This window comes from Arvicola amphibius, chromosome 3 (assembly GCF_903992535.2).
Source record: "Arvicola amphibius chromosome 3, mArvAmp1.2, whole genome shotgun sequence".
In the NCBI taxonomy this organism is placed as follows: domain Eukaryota; kingdom Metazoa; phylum Chordata; class Mammalia; order Rodentia; family Cricetidae; genus Arvicola; species Arvicola amphibius.
Genome location: NC_052049.1, coordinates 93,049,210 through 93,066,539, shown reverse-complemented (window position 1 = coordinate 93,066,539; position 17,330 = coordinate 93,049,210). Strand labels below are relative to the sequence as shown.

The window sequence follows — 17,330 nt, the reverse complement described above, 5'->3', positions numbered from 1 at the left end:
AAAATTATCCAGTACGATCAAGTAGGCTTCATCCCAGAGATGCAGGGCTGGTTCAACATACGAAAATCTATCAATGTAATCCATCATATAAATAAACTGAAGGAAAAAAACCATATGGTCATCTCATTAGATGCTGAAAAAGCATTTGACAAAATTCAGCACTCTTTTATGATAAAGGTCCTGGAGAGATTAGGGATACAAGGGTCATTCCTAAATATAATAATAGCTATTTACAGCAAGCCGACAGCTAACATCAAATTAAACGGAGAGAAACTCAAGGCTATCCCACTAAATTCAGGAACACGACAAGGCTGTCCACTCTCTCCTTATCTCTTCAATATAGTGCTTGAAGTTTTAGCAATAGCAATAAGACAACATAAGGGAATCAAGGGGATTCGATTTGGAAAGCAAGAAGTTAAACTTTCGTTATTTGCAGATGATATGATAGTGTACATAAGCGACCCCAAAAACTCCACCAAAGAACTCCTACAGCTGATAAACTCCTTCAGTAACGTGGCAGGCTACAAGATCAACTCCAAAAAATCAGTCGCCCTCCTATACACGAAGGATAAGGAAGCAGAGAGGGAAATCAGAGAAGTATCACCTTTCACAATAGCCACAAATAGCATAAGATATCTGGGAGTATCTCTAACCAAGGAAGTGAAGGATTTATTTGACAAGAACTTTAAGTCTTTGAAGAAAGAAATTGAAGAGGATACCAGAAAATGGAAGGATCTCCCCTGCTCGTGGATTGGGAGGATCAACATAGTAAAAATGGCAATTCTACCAAAAGCAATCTATAGTTTCAATGCAATCCCAATCAAGGTCCCATTAAAATTCTTCACAGAGATTGAGAGGACAATAATCAACTTTATATGGAAAAACAAGAAACCCAGGATAGCCAAAAAAATCTTATACAATAAAGGTACTTCTGGAGGCATTACCATCCCTGACTTCAAACTCTATTACAGAGCTACAGTATTGAAAACAGCTTGGTATTGGCATAAAAACAGAGAAGTTGACCAATGGAATCGTATAGAAGACCCAGATCTTAAACCACAAACCTATGAACACCTGATTTTTGATAAAGGAGCCAAAAGTACACAATGGAAGAAAGAGGGCATCTTCAACAAATGGTGCTGGCATAACTGGATGTCAACCTGTAGAAGAATGAAAGTAGATCCGTATCTATCACCATGCACAAAACTCAAGTCCAAATGGATTAAAGACCTCAATATTAATCTGAACACATTGAGCTTGATAGAGGAGAAAGTGGGAAGTACTCTACAACAAATGGGCACAGGGAACCGTTTCCTACGCATAACCCCAGCTGCACAGACAATAAGAACAACAATGACTAAATGGGACCTCCTGAAGCTGAGCTGCTTCTGTAAAGCAAAGGACATTGTCACTAAGACACAAAGGCAGCCTACTGACTGGGAAAAGATCTTCACCAACCCTGCAACTGACAAAGGTCTGATCTCTAAAATATATAAGGAACTTAAGAGACTAGACTGTAAAATGCCAATTAACCCAATTAAAAAATGGGGCGCTGAACTGAACAGAGAATTCTCAACAGAAGAAGTTCAAATGGCCAAAAGACACTTAAGGTCATGCTCAACCTCCCTAGCTATCAGGGAAATGCAAATCAAAACAACTTTGAGATATCATCTTAAACCTGTCAGATTGGCTAAAATCCAAAACACCAATAATAACCTTTGCTGGAGAGGTTGTGGGGTAAGGGGTATACTCATCCATTGCTGGTGGGAATGCACACTTGTGCAACCACTTTGGAAAGCAGTGTGGCGGTTTCTCAGGAAATTCGGGATCAACCTACCCCAGGACCCAGCAATTCCACTATTGGGAATCTACCCAAGAGATGCCCAATCATACTACAAAAGCATTTGCTCATCTATGTTCATAGCAGCATTATTTGTAATAGCCAGATCCTGGAAACAACCTAGATGCCCTTCAGTGGAAGAATGGATGAAGAAACTGTGGAATATATACATGGTAGAATACTACTCAGAGGTTAAAAACAATGACATCTTGAATTTTGCATGCAAATGGATGGAAATAGAAAACACTATTCTGAGTGAGGTAACCCAGACCCAAAAAGATGAACATGGGATGTACTCACTCATAATCGGTTTCTAGCCATAATTAAAGGACATCGAGCCTATAATTTGGGATCCTTGAGAAGATAATAAGAAGGTGAACCCCCCCAAAATGATATAGTAATCCTCCTGGATATTGGAAGTAGACACGATCGCCAGGCAAAAATTGGGAACTTGAGGGTTGGGCGAGACTGGGCCAAGGGAAGATGGGGAGAGAAAAGCGTGAAGGCAAGTGGGAGACTTGTATGACAAGAACTTTAAATCTCTGAAGAAAGAAATTGAAGAAGACACCAGAAAGTGGAAAGCTCCCCCATGCTCTTGGGTAGGTAGAATTAACATAGTAAAAATGGCAATCTTGCCAAAGCAGTCTACATATTCAATGCAATGCCCATCAAAATCCCAACAAAATTCTTCACAGTCCTCAAAAGAACACTACTCAACTTCATATAGAAAACCAAAAAACCCAGGATATCCAAAACAATCCTGTACAATAAAAGAACTTCTGGAGGCATCACAATCTCTGACTTCAAACTCTACTACAGAGCTACAGTACTGTAAACAGCTTGGTATTGTCATAAAAACAGACAGGAGGACCAATGGAACTGAATTGAAGACCCCGATATTAATCCACACACCTTTGAACACCTGATTTTGACAAAAAAGCAAAAAATATCAAATGGAAAAAACAAAACATATTTAACAAGTGGTGCTCACATAACTGGATATCAGCATGTAGAAGAATGAAAATAGATCCATATCTATCAACTCAAGTCCAAATATATCAAATACCTCAACATAAAGTCAACTACACTGAACCTCATAGAAGAGAAAGTGGGAAGTACACTTGAAGGCATTGGCACAGGAAACCTAAATATAACCCCAGCAGCACAGACTCTGAGAGAAATAATTAATAAATGGGATCTCATGAAATGGAAAACCTTATGTAAAGTAAAGGACACAGTCAAGACAAAACATCAGCCTACAAAATGGGAAAATATCTTCACCAACCCCACATCAGACAGAGGACTGATCTCCAAAATAATCAAAAAATTCAAAAAACTGGTCATTAAAAAACAAGTAATCCAATAAAAAATAAGGTACAGACCTAAACAGAGAACTCTCAACAGAGGAATTTAAAATGTCTGAAAGACACTTAAGAAAGTGCTCAACATTCTTAACCATCAGAGAAATGTAAATCAAAACATCTCTGAGACTCCATCTCACATCTGTAAGAATGGCCAAGATCAAAAATACTCATGACAACTTTTGCTGGAGAGGTTGTGGTTTAAAGGGAACACTTCTGCATTGCTGGTGGGAATGCAAGCTGGTACAGCCCCTTTAGGTATTAATGTGGTGATTTCTCAGAAAATTAAGAAACAACCTTCATCAAGACCCAGCAATACCACTTTTGGGGTATATATCCAAAGAATGGTCAATCGTGCCACAAGGACATGTGCTCAACTATGTTCATAGCAGCATAATTTGTAATAGCCAGAACCTGGAAATAAGCTTAATGCCCCTCGACCAAAGAATGGATTCAGAAAATGTGGTACATTTACACAGCAGAAAAAATAACATCTTGAATTTTGCAGGCAAATAGATGGAGCTAAAAAAACATCATTTTGAGTAAGGTAACCCAGACCCAGAAAGACAACTTTCACATGTATCAATCTTAAGTGGCTTTTAAACATAAAACAAAAAAAGTCAGCCCACAACTCACAATCCCAGAGAACTTAGACAACAATGAGGACCCTAAGAGAGACTTACATAGATCTAATCTACATGAGAAATAGAAAAAGACAAGATCTCCTGAGTAAATTGGAAGTATGGGCAGAGGCATGGAGGGGAGCAGAGAAAAATGAAGAGTTCAATAAAAATCAATAAAAAAGAAATGCAAGTTAGTAGTTAGTCATTATAATTTAATTTTAATTCATATTAGGTATGTTTTTAATGCCAAACAGATATATTTTAGATAGACAGATCATCTTCAACAGTACAGAAACCTTTAGAATGTGGAATTTAATATGTTTTTATAGTGTAAGTTCTTTTTGTATGAAAATGAGATATGTCTGCTCCTGGCAATACCAATATACTTCAGAGAAGATGATGGACAGCAAAGAAACTCCATATGGATCTTACTTTCTTTGTCACAAAAGATAACCACTGGGTAACAAAGTACTCTTTCCTCAACTACTGACAATATGCTCTCCAAACTGGATGAGCACGACACAAAAGAAAGTGACTACCAAATTTGCCAAGACAAGGTAAGACAGCCATTTAGAATATCCGGCTTTACAGAAAAGTCTATTAAATATTCTAGGCCAGTAGACTGGATATGGATCTCCCAATGTTACAGAAGAACCTTTGGTGATTGTCCAGGCAGCTAGCTGTTCTGTCACTTTCCATATTTTTTTTGGAAGTCATTTGTTTGCACTTCCTGTTACTTGGGTAATATTAGTCTGTGATAGAGTTGAAGATTACAGTTTTCCTTATTATCAGATTCAGAAAAGAAATTCACTAAAGAAATGCAAAATGTATACAGTTGAGAGATATAAAAAGATAATTTTGGTAATGCAATTTAGAATAAAAAGTAAATTAGGTAAAACCTTTTGGACTCATCAAAATAGGATAATGGAATATTCTCTCTGAATTTGTCAAATGTTTATTGACTAGACATTTTTGATATATTTATTGCCTATATATATTATACTTGATATAGTTTTTCTTATATTAGTTATAACCTTTTTTATTTTAGACAATAAGGGGGGTATGTGGTGGAGAAAGCCACTAGTTAGCTATAGAGGTCAGGCAGTGGTGTCTACACCTTTAATCCCAGTACTTGGTAATCACTCACCATTAATCCCAACACTAACGAGGTGGAGACAGGAAGGGATTTGGCTGGGCAAAGAGAAATATAAGGTGGAAGGATACAGGTACTCATGGCATTTAGTCTGAGGATGTGTAGAGAAAGGATACCCCATTCTGCCTGTGGTTTTCATAGAGGTAAAAACTAGTGACTGGCTGCTCTGCTTCTCTGATCTTTCAGCTTTTGCCCCTACTATATAACTTTGAGATTTTATTATTAAGACTAATTAGAAATCATGCTACATTTGACTAATATTCCATTATGTAAATGAACTGCATTTTCTTTCTCCATTCTTCAGTTGTGGATCATCTAGGTTTTTTTTTTCCAGTTACTGGCTGTTATAAATAAAGCTACTATGAACATAGTTGAGCAAGTGTCCTTGTATTAGGTTGGAGCATCCTTTGAATATATGCCTAAGAGTGTATAGCTGGGTCTTGAGGTAGATTGATTCCCCAAATATCTGAAATACCACCATATTGATTTCAAAAGTGGCAATACAAGTTTTCACTCTCAATAGCAATGGAGGAGTGTTCCCCTTGCTCCACATCCCAACCTGCCTAAAGTGTCATTTGTGTTTTTGATCTTAGCCATTCTGGCAGGTGTAAGATCGAATCTCAAGAGTCATTTTGATTTGCATTTCTCTAATGACTAAAGGTATTGAATACTTCTTTGATGGATCTCAGTCATTTGAGATTCCTCAATTGAGAGTTTGATTAGATGTGTACCCCATTTTTTAATTGGAGTATTTGGTTTGTTGATATCTAGTTTCTTGAGTTTTCTTTATATACTTGGAGATCAGTGCTCTGTTAGATGTAGCAGATCTTTTCCCATTCCTGCAGGCTGATTCTTCACATTGTTTTTATTGTTGTTATCAATCCTATTTTATTGATTCCAGTCCTACCTCTTTTGGGTCTTATTTCCTCTCTTTGTTGTTGAGGTTTTAGGTGTTCTGTTATGTTACTAGTATGATCTCTCTCCATTTTTTAAATGTAGGTACTTAGTGTTAGGAACTCACTTCTTAGAAAAATCTTCATTATGTCATCAAAGTTTTTATATGTTGTTTGTTTTTTCACTCAATTCTAGGACGTTTTTAAAATGTTCTCCTTAATTTGTGTCTTTAACCCTTTTCCTTCTGTAATGAGATGCTTAGTTTCCATGAGTTTGTAAGTGTTCTGTTGTTTCTGTGTTATTGTTACTCAGCTTTACTGTGCAGTGGTCAGATTGGATGTGGTATGTCTGTCAATTTTCTTGTATCTATTGAGATTTGCTTTGTATGTGGTCAATTTTGCTGAGTAGGTATATTCTATTTTTTTCAGTGAAATGTTCTATAAATATCTGTAATGTTCATTTTGATTTATGATGTCAGATTGTGCCAACATATTTCTGTTAAGTTTTTGTCCAGATATCCTGTCTATTGTTGTGAGTGGAGTATTAAAGTTACCCACAATTACTGTGTGAGTTTTTATTCATGATTTAAGATGCTGCAGTAATTTTTTAAAAAATGAACTTGGATGCCCTTGTGTTTCCTGTATGAACGCTAAGAATTGCAATGTCCTCTTGATTTTTTCCTTTGGTAAGTATGTAGTATTCTCTGTATTTTCTGATTAGTTTGGTTTGGAGTCTATTTTGTCAGGTAATAAAATGGATACACCAGCTTGCTTTTTAGGTCTGTTCACTTGGAATATTTTGTTCCATCCTTTTCCTCTGAGGGAGGGTCCATATCCTTGATGTGAAGTTATGGGTTTTTTTCTGGATACAGGAGAGAGATGGGTCCTGTTTTCTATTCCATTTTGTTAGTCTGAGTCTTTTTATTTGGGATATTGAAACCATTGATATTGTGAATTATCAGAATTATCAGTGAGCAATGTTTGGTGAGTCCTGTTATTTTTGTGTGGCAGTGTAGGATTCCCTCTCCTCTTTTTGATTTGTTGTTCTGGGCTTTTTATTCCATGTGTTTTATTGAGTGTGGTTATCCTCTTCAGGTTGAAGTTTTCTTCCTAGCACCTTCAGTAGAACTAGATTCATACATAGATATTGTTTGTTTTTTAAATTTTTTAAAAAAATCATGGACTGTCTTTTTTTTCTGCATCTAACATAAGACATTTGAAGAAAAAAACAAATAACCATCCCATTCCCCCAAGCTCTCCCCAATCCTCCCTTTCTCCCTTCTCTCTTTCCCTCTCCCTTTCCCCAACAGCACCCGCACCCCCATGCTTCCAACTTTGCCTGGTTATATTGTCTGCTTCCAATATCCAGGTAAATCTATACATATGTTTTTCTTTGGGTTCACCTTATTATTTGGCTTCTATAGGATCACAAATTATAGGCTCAATGTCCTTTGTTTATGGCTAGAATCCATGTATGAGTGAGTATATACCATATTCATCTTTTTGGGTCTGGGTTACCTCACTCAGGAGAGTGTTTTCTACTTCCATCCATTTGCATGCAAAATTCAAGATGTCATTGATTTTTATTGCTGAGTAGTACCCTAATGTGTAGATGTGCCATACTTTATCCATTCTTCCATTGAGAGACATCCAGGTTGTTTCTGGGTTCTGGCTATTACAAATAATGTTGCTTTGGACATAGTTGAACAAATGTTTTTGTAGTATGATTGGACATCTCTTGGGTATATTCCCAAGAGTGGTATTATTTGATCCTTAGGTAGGTTGACTCCCAATTTCCTGAGAAACCGCCACACTGATTTCCAAAGTGTTTGCACAAGTTTGCATTCCCACCAGCAATGGATAAGTGTTCCCCTTACTCCATACCTCTCCAGCATAGGCTATCATTGGTGTTTTTTATTTTAGCCATTGACATGTGTAAGATGGCATCTCAAAGTTGTTTTGATTTGCATTTCCCTAATCACTAAGGAAGTTGAACATGACCTTAAGTATCTTTTGGCCATTTGAACTTCTGTTGAGAATTCTCTGTTCAGTTCAGTACCCCATTTTTTAACTGGGTTATTTAGAATTTTAATGTCTAGTTTCTTGAGTTCTTTATATATTTTGGAGATCAGATCTTTGTTTGATGTGGGTTGGTGAAGATCTTTTCCCACTCAGTAGGTTGCCTTTTTGTCTTAATGACAGTGTCCTTTGCTTTACAGAAGCTTCTCATTTTCAGTAGGTCCCATTTATTCATTGTTGCTCTTATTGTCTGTGCTACTGGAGTTATATGTAGGAAGTGGTCTCCTGTGCCTATGCTTTGAAGAATACTTTGCATTTTCTCTTCTATCAGGTTCAGTGTGTACAGATTGATATGGAGATCTTTAGTCTATTTGTACTTGAGTTTTGTGCATGGTGATAAATATGATTCTATTTTCATTCTTCTACAGGTTGATATCCAGTTATGTCAGCACCGTTTGTTGAAGATGCTTTTTTTCCTTGTATAATTTTAGCTCCTTTGTCAAAAATCAGGTGTTCATAGGTTTGTGGATTAATATCCTGGTCTTTGATTCAATTCCATTCATCAGTGTATCTCTTTTTATGCCAATACCAAGCTGTTTTCATTACTGTAGCTCTGTAATAGAGTTTGAAGTCAGGGATGGTAATGCCTCCGGAAGTTCCTTTATTGTATAGGATTGTTTTGGTTATTCTAGGTTATTTTGTTTTTCCATATAAAGTTAATTATTGTTCTCTCAAGGTCTGTGAAGAATTTGGCTGCGATTTTGATGGGAATTGCATTGAATGTATAGATTGCCTTTGGTAGAATTGCCATTTTTAATGTGTTGATCCTGCCAATCCAAGAGCATGGGAGATCCTTCCATTTTCTGGTGTTCTCTTCAATTTCTTTCTTCAAAGTCTTAACGATCTTGTCAAATAGATCTTTCACTTGCTTGGTTAGTGTTACTTTATGCTATTTGTGGCTATCCTGAAAGGTGATATTTCTATGATTTCCCTCTCTGCTTCTTTATCCTTTGTGTACAGGAGGGCTACTGATTTTTTTGAGTTGATCTTGTATCCTACGACATCACTGAAAGTATTTATCAGCTGTAGTAGTTCTTTGGTAGAGTTTTCGGGGTCACTTATTTACACTGTCATATCATCTGTAAATAATGAAAGTTTGACTTCTTCCTTTCCAATTCAAATCCCCTTGATCTCTTTATGTTGTCTTATTGCTACAGTTAGCATTTCAAGCACTATGTAGAAGAGATATGGAGAGAGTGGACAGCCTTGTCTTGCTCCTGATTTTAGTGGGATGGCTTTGAGTTTCCCTCCATTTAATTTGATGTTAGCTGTTGACTTGCTGTATATTGCTTTTATTATGTTTAGGTATGATCCTTGTATCCCGAATCTCTCCAAGACCTTTATCATAAAGGGGTGTTGAATTTTGTCAAATGCTCTACCAGGATCTAATGAAATGATCATATGTTTTTTCTTTCAGTTCATTTATATGATGGATTATAATGATAGATTTTTATATGTTGAACCAGCCGTACATCTCTGTGATGAACCCTACTTGATCATAATGGATGATTTTTTGGATTTGTTCTTGGATTCAGTTTGCCATTATTTTAGTGAGAATTTTTGCATCAATGCTCATGAGTGAGATTGGTCTGTAATTCTCTTTCTTGGTTGGGTCTTTGTGTGGTTTTGGTGTCAGGGTAACTGTAGCTTCATAAAAAGTGTTTGGCAATGACTCTTCTGTTTCTATTCTGTGAAACACATTAAAGAGTTTAGGTATTAGCTCTTCTTGGAAGTTCTGGTAGAATTCTGCATTAAAACAATCTGGTCTTGGGCTTTTTTTGGTTGGGAGGTTTTTTTTTATGACAGCTTGTATTTCCTCGTGACTTATAGGTCTATTTAAATTGTTAACCTGGTCTTGATTTAATTTTGGTATATGGCACTTATCTAAAATAATGTCCATTTCTTTTACATCTTCCTATTTTGTGGCATACAGGCTTTTGTGGTAAGACCTAATGATTCTCTGAATTTCTTTAGTGTCTGTTGTTATGCCCTCTTTTCATTTCTGATCTTGTTAATTTGCATGTTCTCTCTCTGTCTTTTTATTAGTTTGGATAGGGATTTGTCAATCTTGTTGATTTTTTCAAAGAACCATCTCTTTGTTTCATTGATTCTTTGGATTGTTTTCTGTTTTTATTTTGTTGATTTCTATCCTCAGTTTGATTATTTCCAGTCTTCTCCTGGGTGAGTCTGCTTCTTTTTTTCTAGAGCTTTCAGCTGTGATGTCAAGTTTGTAATGTCAGCTCCCCCCCCCCTTTTTGTGGACACTTAGTGCTATAAACTTTCCTCTTAGCACTGTTTTCATAGTATTCCATAGGTTTGGGTATGTTGTGTCCTTATTTTCACTGAATTAAAAAAAGACTTTGATTTCTTTATTTCCTCCTTGAACTAGGGGTGGTTCAGTAGTTGACTGTTCAGTTTCCATGAGTTTGTAGGCTTTCTGGGGGTAGAATTGTTAAATTCTAGCTTATTCCATGGTGATCTGATAAGACACGGGTGGTTACTAAAATTTTTTTTTGTATCTGTGAATGCTTGTTTTGTTATCGAGTATGTTATCAATTTCCGCAAAGGTTCTGTGAAATGCTGAGAAGAAGTTATATTCTTTTTTATTTGGGTGGAATGTTCTATAGATGTCTGTTAAGTACACTTGATTCATTATTCCTGTTAGTTCTCTTATTTCTCTGTTTAGTTTCTGTCTGGTTGACCTGTCCATTGGTGAGAGAAGAGTGTTGAAATCTCCTATTATTAGTGTATGGGGTCTGATGTGTGCTTTGAGTTCTAGTAATGTTTCTTTTACATATGTGGTTGCTTTTATATTAGGGGCATAGATTTTCTGGATTGAGACTTCATCCTGATGAACTGTTCCTGTTATGAGTATAAAGTGTCCATATCCATCTCTTCTGATTGATTTTAGTTTGAAATCAATTTTGTTAGATATTAGTATAGTCACACCCACTTGTTTCTTAGGTCTGTTTAATTGTAAAACCTTTTCCCAAACCTTTACTCTGAGGTAATATCTGTCTTTTTGGTTGAGGTGTGTTTCTTGTAAACAGCAGAATGTTGGATCCTGTTTTCGTATTTATTTTCTTAACCTGTGCCTTTTTATAGGTGAATTGAGTCCATTGATATTCAGTGGTATTAATGACCAGTGGTTGTTAACTTCATTTTTTTGGTGATAGTGTTTGTGTGTTTCCCTTCCTTGAGTTGTGCTGGTGGAGGGTTGTCAGATGTCTGTGTTACTATGGGTGTTGTTGGCTTCCTTGGGTTGAGGTTTTCCTTATAGTACTTTCTGTAAGGCTGGGTTTGTGGGTACATATTGTTTAAATTTGGTTTTGTCCTGGAATATCTTGCTTTCTCCATTGATGGTGAATAAAGCTTTGCTGGGTATAGTAGTCTGGGCTTGCATCCATGGTCTCCTAGTGTCTATAGCACATCCATCCAAGACCTTCTGCCTTTCATGGTTTCAATAGAGAAATCAGGTGTAGTTCTGATAGGTTTACCTTTATATGTTACTTGACTTTTTCCTTTGCAGCTCTTAATAATTTTTCTTTATCCTGTATGTTTTGTGTTTTGATTATTATGTGGTGAGGGGATATTTTTTTGATCCAATTTATTTGGTGTTCTGTATGCTTCTTGTACCTTCATTGGAATATCCTTCTTTAGGTTGGGAAAGTTTTCTTCTATAATTTTGTTGCATATATTTTCTGGGCCTTTGAGCTGTAATTTTTCTCCTTCTTCTACCCCTATTATTCTTAGGTTTGGTCTTTTCATGGTGTCCCAGATTTCCTGGATGTTTTGTTTTAAGAATTTGTTGGATTTGCTGTTTTCTATGATCAATGAGTTTATTTCCTCTATAGTATCTTCAGCATCTGTGATTCTTTCTTCTATCTCTTGTATTCTGTTGCTCATACTTGTCTCTGTTCATTTGCCCAGATTTTCCATATCTAGCCATCCCTCGGTTTGTGTTTTCTTCATTACCTCCATTTCAGTTTTCAAGTCTTGAACTGTTTAATTACCCGTTTAATTGTTTTTTTCTTTGTTTTTTGTGGTATTTAATAATATTCATTTCTTCTAACTTTCTGTTATTCTTCTCTCCCATTTATCTAAGGGAGTTTTTCACACCCTGTTTCAGGTTTTCCATCACTTTCATGATGTTACATTTAAAGTCAATTTCTTCTACTTCTTCTCGATTAGGGTGTTCAAGTCTTCCTGTTGCATGTTTGCTGTATTCTGGTGTTATCATGTTGCTTTTCAGGTTGTTGAAGGGATTCTTGCATTGGTGCCTGCCCATCTCTTCCTTCAAATGTGGTCAGGAGAGTCTTGGCTTCTTGGTCCAATCTTTGCTGTGGCTAACTGTGTACTTGAGTTTTTTTCTGCCCTCTCTTAGGTCCCTCCAGCACTGGAGTTGGCTCTCAGATCCCCTTCACCCAGTAGCAGGCTGTGGTGGTGGATTTAAGGACCCCACAGATGAATAGGAGTGCTTGGTGGCAAGATGGAATAGGGTAAATAGAGAAAGCCATTAGCCAGAAAGACACTCCACTGAATGGCCAGGAATGTTTAGGGAATTTGGGGGGCCCTGTACTCTATTCCAGGGGTGTCTGGCTGGCTGGGCAGGCACACACTTACCTCTCCAGATGGATCTCCTCCGTACAGGAGCAGGTCCTCTTGCTGGCCAAGCTGCATAGGTTTATACATGTTGAGTGCCCATAGAGTTCAAGAGGGGGAATTATAGGTGATTGTTAGTTACCTACCATGGGTGCTGGGAATGGAACTATAGTTCTCTGGAAAAGCAGTGTGTTTTCTTAACCACTGAGTTATCTCTCCAGCCCCAGAAACAGGATTTGAGTTTAAGTTTGACTCCAAAGCCATGTTTTCCTTACTATGTCAAAGCTCTAGATTTAGCATATACATATAATGTATTTTTGTACAGACATGGAAAAGTTATAAAAAAATGTTAAAATTTTAACAGTGTGTAATTTTTTAAAAGACAAAATTATAAATCTATAGTTTGGACTGAGAAAAAACATTGTGAGTTTGTTTACAGTTGTGTGTCATTCAGTAAGTGCAGCTACATACTGTCAGTGCCATAGAGATGACAAGGTGTCTCCCAATATTAAGTGTCAGATCTAGGTGTTTCTTGTTTGATTTTTCTTTTTATTTTCTACCAAGAATTCTCATACCTTTTATCCAAAATTCACCAAGTTAAAAAGTCCCAGATATGAGCATTTTGTGTCATTTTATTTTTTCTGTTTTTATTTCCCTCTCTTGCTTCAGAACTTTCAAATGTAGGTTTCAGGTTAAAAAGAACCAGTAGCTTCAGGCTTGTCCTTGGTCCAGTTTTAATGTGCCTTGGAACTTTACTTTATTGTATTGCAGGTTTTAAAATGATATGTCTTAATAATAAAGAAATATAGAGTTATACTCTTATATTTGGTTGTGTGGTTATATCACTATAATTAAATTAACTAATCTATGTAAATATTACTAATTTATAACTTCAAAGATTTCCTCAAATAAATTTGCTTATGTTTAAAACAACCATTAGGGAGTAGCATTTTAGAAAAGCAATCTTTGTGATCAGAATATATTTTCTTCCATGTTCTCTTTTATAGGTAATCATAGCCTATTGGTATCGCACAATCGTGGGAACAATGGATTTATTTGGGTTGGAAACTAAGACTTGCTGGAATGTCACCAGAATAGAGCCTCTTAGTGAAGTTCAGAGCTGTGAAGGCATGTGTCTCGTGCTCACTGCTGTTTTTGTAGACATCTGATGTTGTGACACATTTCAAGGTTTATAATAAACTGTGATCAATTTTATTTAAAACAGTAAAGAAATGATCCATCTCAATAAATATTTTGCACATTACAGTTATTTTTTGAGAAGTCCACGTCCCTAATAATTTGAGTATAAACTGGAAACTTAACTAGAGCAATGATATATCCAAACATAAGGCACTTTTGAGTAAGAATTTGTTTCAGAATGAGATGGTACAAAAAAATATTTGGCGCAATGTTAGTACATACATTTGTGGGGGGGGGCAAAGGGCCAAATATATATCTATAATAGTTATGGATTGGTTAATGCTAATAATAAGCTTTTATAAATATTGCTTTATCTTGTTCACACTATAAGAGGAATTTTAATGTAATTCACCCTGAATATCTTCTATATTGGTATCTTTCCCAAAAGTTTGCCAGATGCCTAATGAGACTGTTAATAGCCACATAGTAACATGTATCTAACACAAGGTGTTTATAATATCTTCAAACATGACTATTTCCCTCAATATTGCTACTTACTATATTTATTTAACTCTTGGCATATGAAAACAATTTCCCATACTTTTTAAAAAATGATTTCCTTAAAAGCTGGAAATAATAAGTGGGTATATAGCTGTAGAAGCTTAGAAATAAGAAAAAAGTTTCAGTCTGGTTATAGACTTGACACCAACTGTGTATAGATGGTAACTGGAAGTAGAGAGAGCATGTAAACAGTGGTCATGTGGTCTTGGGATGAAAGGGTTAATGAACCAGGGCAAACAGGGTCACAGGACCTGTTTTCCAGCATACAGAGCAGCATTAACTTTGCAAATTATCTAGGTTTTTAATATTATCTTTTCAAGCATAAGAATCCTTTACACCAGTTAATCTTAAACTTTGGCCTGAGAATTGTGTAGATTGATGACTATGAAACACACAGGAAGTGAGACACATATAAACACAACCATGTGTATCAGATATGCTAGCATTCTGTCTACACCAGATAAAGTGATTGGATCATATCACAGAGACTAAAGCTTTTCTGGAGGTTAGGAACTGTATGCCACTCATCTGATAGCCTAGAAAAGACAAAATAATTGGTAGCTCCAGGGACCACAAGTGGCTCTGCAGAAAGTCCTCAACACTGAACTGTAGCATTATCATTTAAACTCATGTGAACCCCAACATACTGTTACATTATAGAAGCAGGCCATTAGGGGAAAGTGTTAATATAACCAATTATATGTTGTAGGGGTTGGGGCTGTGTGAGAGGTTATGGCTTTGCCCCCCAGGACAACAAGCAAAACCATCCAAAATGGAGGTAAAAAGGATTGTAGCTTTAAGAAAAATCATGAAAGCAAATGCTTTTTAGCAGATTCATGAGTTCTTGATTATAAAGCACTGAAATAACTTTGCTCCTTAAATACTGATCAATCTGTGTCTTTTTTTAAAGGATTGGGTGACCCTGCTTGCTTTTACGTTGGTGTAATTTTTATTTTAAATGGACTAATGATGGGATTGTTCTTCATATATGGTACCTATCTGAGGTAAGACTAGTAAAGACTAGCAGAGAGAGTGAGCCTATAGAGATTGATTGATACCTGTGATTAATGAAAAGGAAGCTTGAGGAAGCCAACTGACTGGGCGTAAGGAATTCTGTAGAATTGATTTTCCATAAGCAATGCTATGCAAACAGAAAATGAGATTCCACTGAAAACACTCTACAGCTCTCTATTTTACCCTTTGGGGGATCTTTGAAAACTAAGATTTAGTAAAAAAAATGTTAGTGAAGATACCTCTAGTGTAAGCAGAGATTGCATGTTGGTTTTCTGGCTGCCCGGACTGAATTATCACACAGAACCTATATTAATTACAACACTCTTTGGCCAATGGCTCAAGAATATTTATAACTAGCTCTTACATCTTAAATTAATCCATTTCTACCATGGAGTTGTGGCCTACCACTAAGGTTCTAGCATCTTTCTCCTTTGGTAGCTAGGTGGGTCCCTGACTCCATCTTCTTTCCCCTATCTCTGCTTGGATTTCCTGCTTTGCTATATTCTGCCATGCAAAATAGGCTAAAGCAGCTTCTTTATTAACCAATGGTAATAAAATATATTCACACCATACAGAGGGGAATCCCACATCACTCCAGTTCATGTGTAAATTATGACAACATTACATAGCAGAATGTTGTTTCTAATTTTATTCTTTTTGATGTAAGAATTTAAAAACTATCATTTTTTTATATCATTTGTAGAAGACACATTCATTAGCCAGTCTTTATTGATAATAATACCACAATTTTGTTTGAAGTGTAAATGTGCCTAGTCCCAGGTCATAAAGTTAATTATTACAGCCACATATTACTCTCCCACTCCCCATTGCTCCTTAGGAGAGGCAAATGAGTTAATTTTTCTCATTAAAAATTAAGGCAAAGTCATTGACACAAGCAAAGCAAGTAGGGGAGAACATAAATTAATGACACATTTGTAGGAATATGCCTTGATAAAACTCATTTGTTTGTATGCTAATCTAAATAAAAATTTAAGAGCAGCAGTGGAGATGTGGTACATATATACAATGACTTTCTCCAGCTATAAATAAAAATGAAATTATTTCACCCGCAATAAAATGTATAAAACTGGAGAGTATAATTACACAAAATAAAACAATAAAGACAAATACCATGTTTTCTTTTATAAGTACATTTAATCTAGATTTAAAAATATAGGCTGAACCATGAAACTGGGAAGGACTACTGTTATTGGAGGACAGGGGACTAACAGGTGTGGGGATAGGGACAAGAGTGATCAATGGGTGTTACTGGAGGACAGGGGATTAACGATGTGGGGATAGGGACAAGAGTGATCAATAGGTAGGGTTGTTCAGTGATTAAGAGCACTTGGTGTCCTTGCAGATGACCAGTGTTCATTTTCCAGCATCCACATGGCAGGTCACAACCATCTGTAATCCCAGTTCCAGAAGGAATGACATTCTCTCTTGGATTCCTTGGGTACAAGGCATGCACGCTCAAGGTGTATACATATATACATACAGGCAGGGAAACACTCCTACATGTAAAGTAAAAATAAATAAATGTAATGGGGAAAACATGCATATATGATTATCCGAATCTAGATTTTTATAGAGATATAATAGTTTATGTAATGTAGGTTAGAAATTAACTATATATATTTTATATATGATATATATGTGCATATATGAAAGAGGAAAGAGAAGGCAGACCAAAAAGAATGCAAAGTGGGAAAGAAACTGAAGCATATAATGGGTTTAATATGTCCAAAGTAAATATATATATATATATATATATATATACAAAGTAAAATTGTATATATACACATATATGTATATATATATGAAAATTTAATAATGAAACCATTATGTTGTAAGCTAACTAAAAAATTTCTAAAGTACAATCAAAATGAACTGTTATGCTTCCCTTCTGGTCAATGTAAGGAAGCTGACAATAACTTACAACATCACTCTTCGCTCAGCTCTTCTATAGTTTATTACCTTATTACCCTACACAGTGGTCAGAGATGTTACCACAGCTTGCTGTTTTTGTTTTTATTTTTCATCTCATTCTTTCCTCTTCCT

At 36.0% G+C, this 17,330-nt stretch overlaps 1 protein-coding gene across 1 annotated transcript in view; it reads left to right on the top strand.

Annotated features, from left to right (window-relative positions):
• Positions 1–17,330, top strand: part of LOC119809294 (probable C-mannosyltransferase DPY19L2) — a 119,773-nt gene that overhangs the window by 26,483 nt on the left and 75,960 nt on the right. The window contains 2 exon segments of the mRNA XM_038322147.2: positions 13,559–13,679; positions 15,163–15,256. Of these exon segments, the coding sequence (XP_038178075.2) occupies positions 13,559–13,679; positions 15,163–15,256 (215 nt within the window).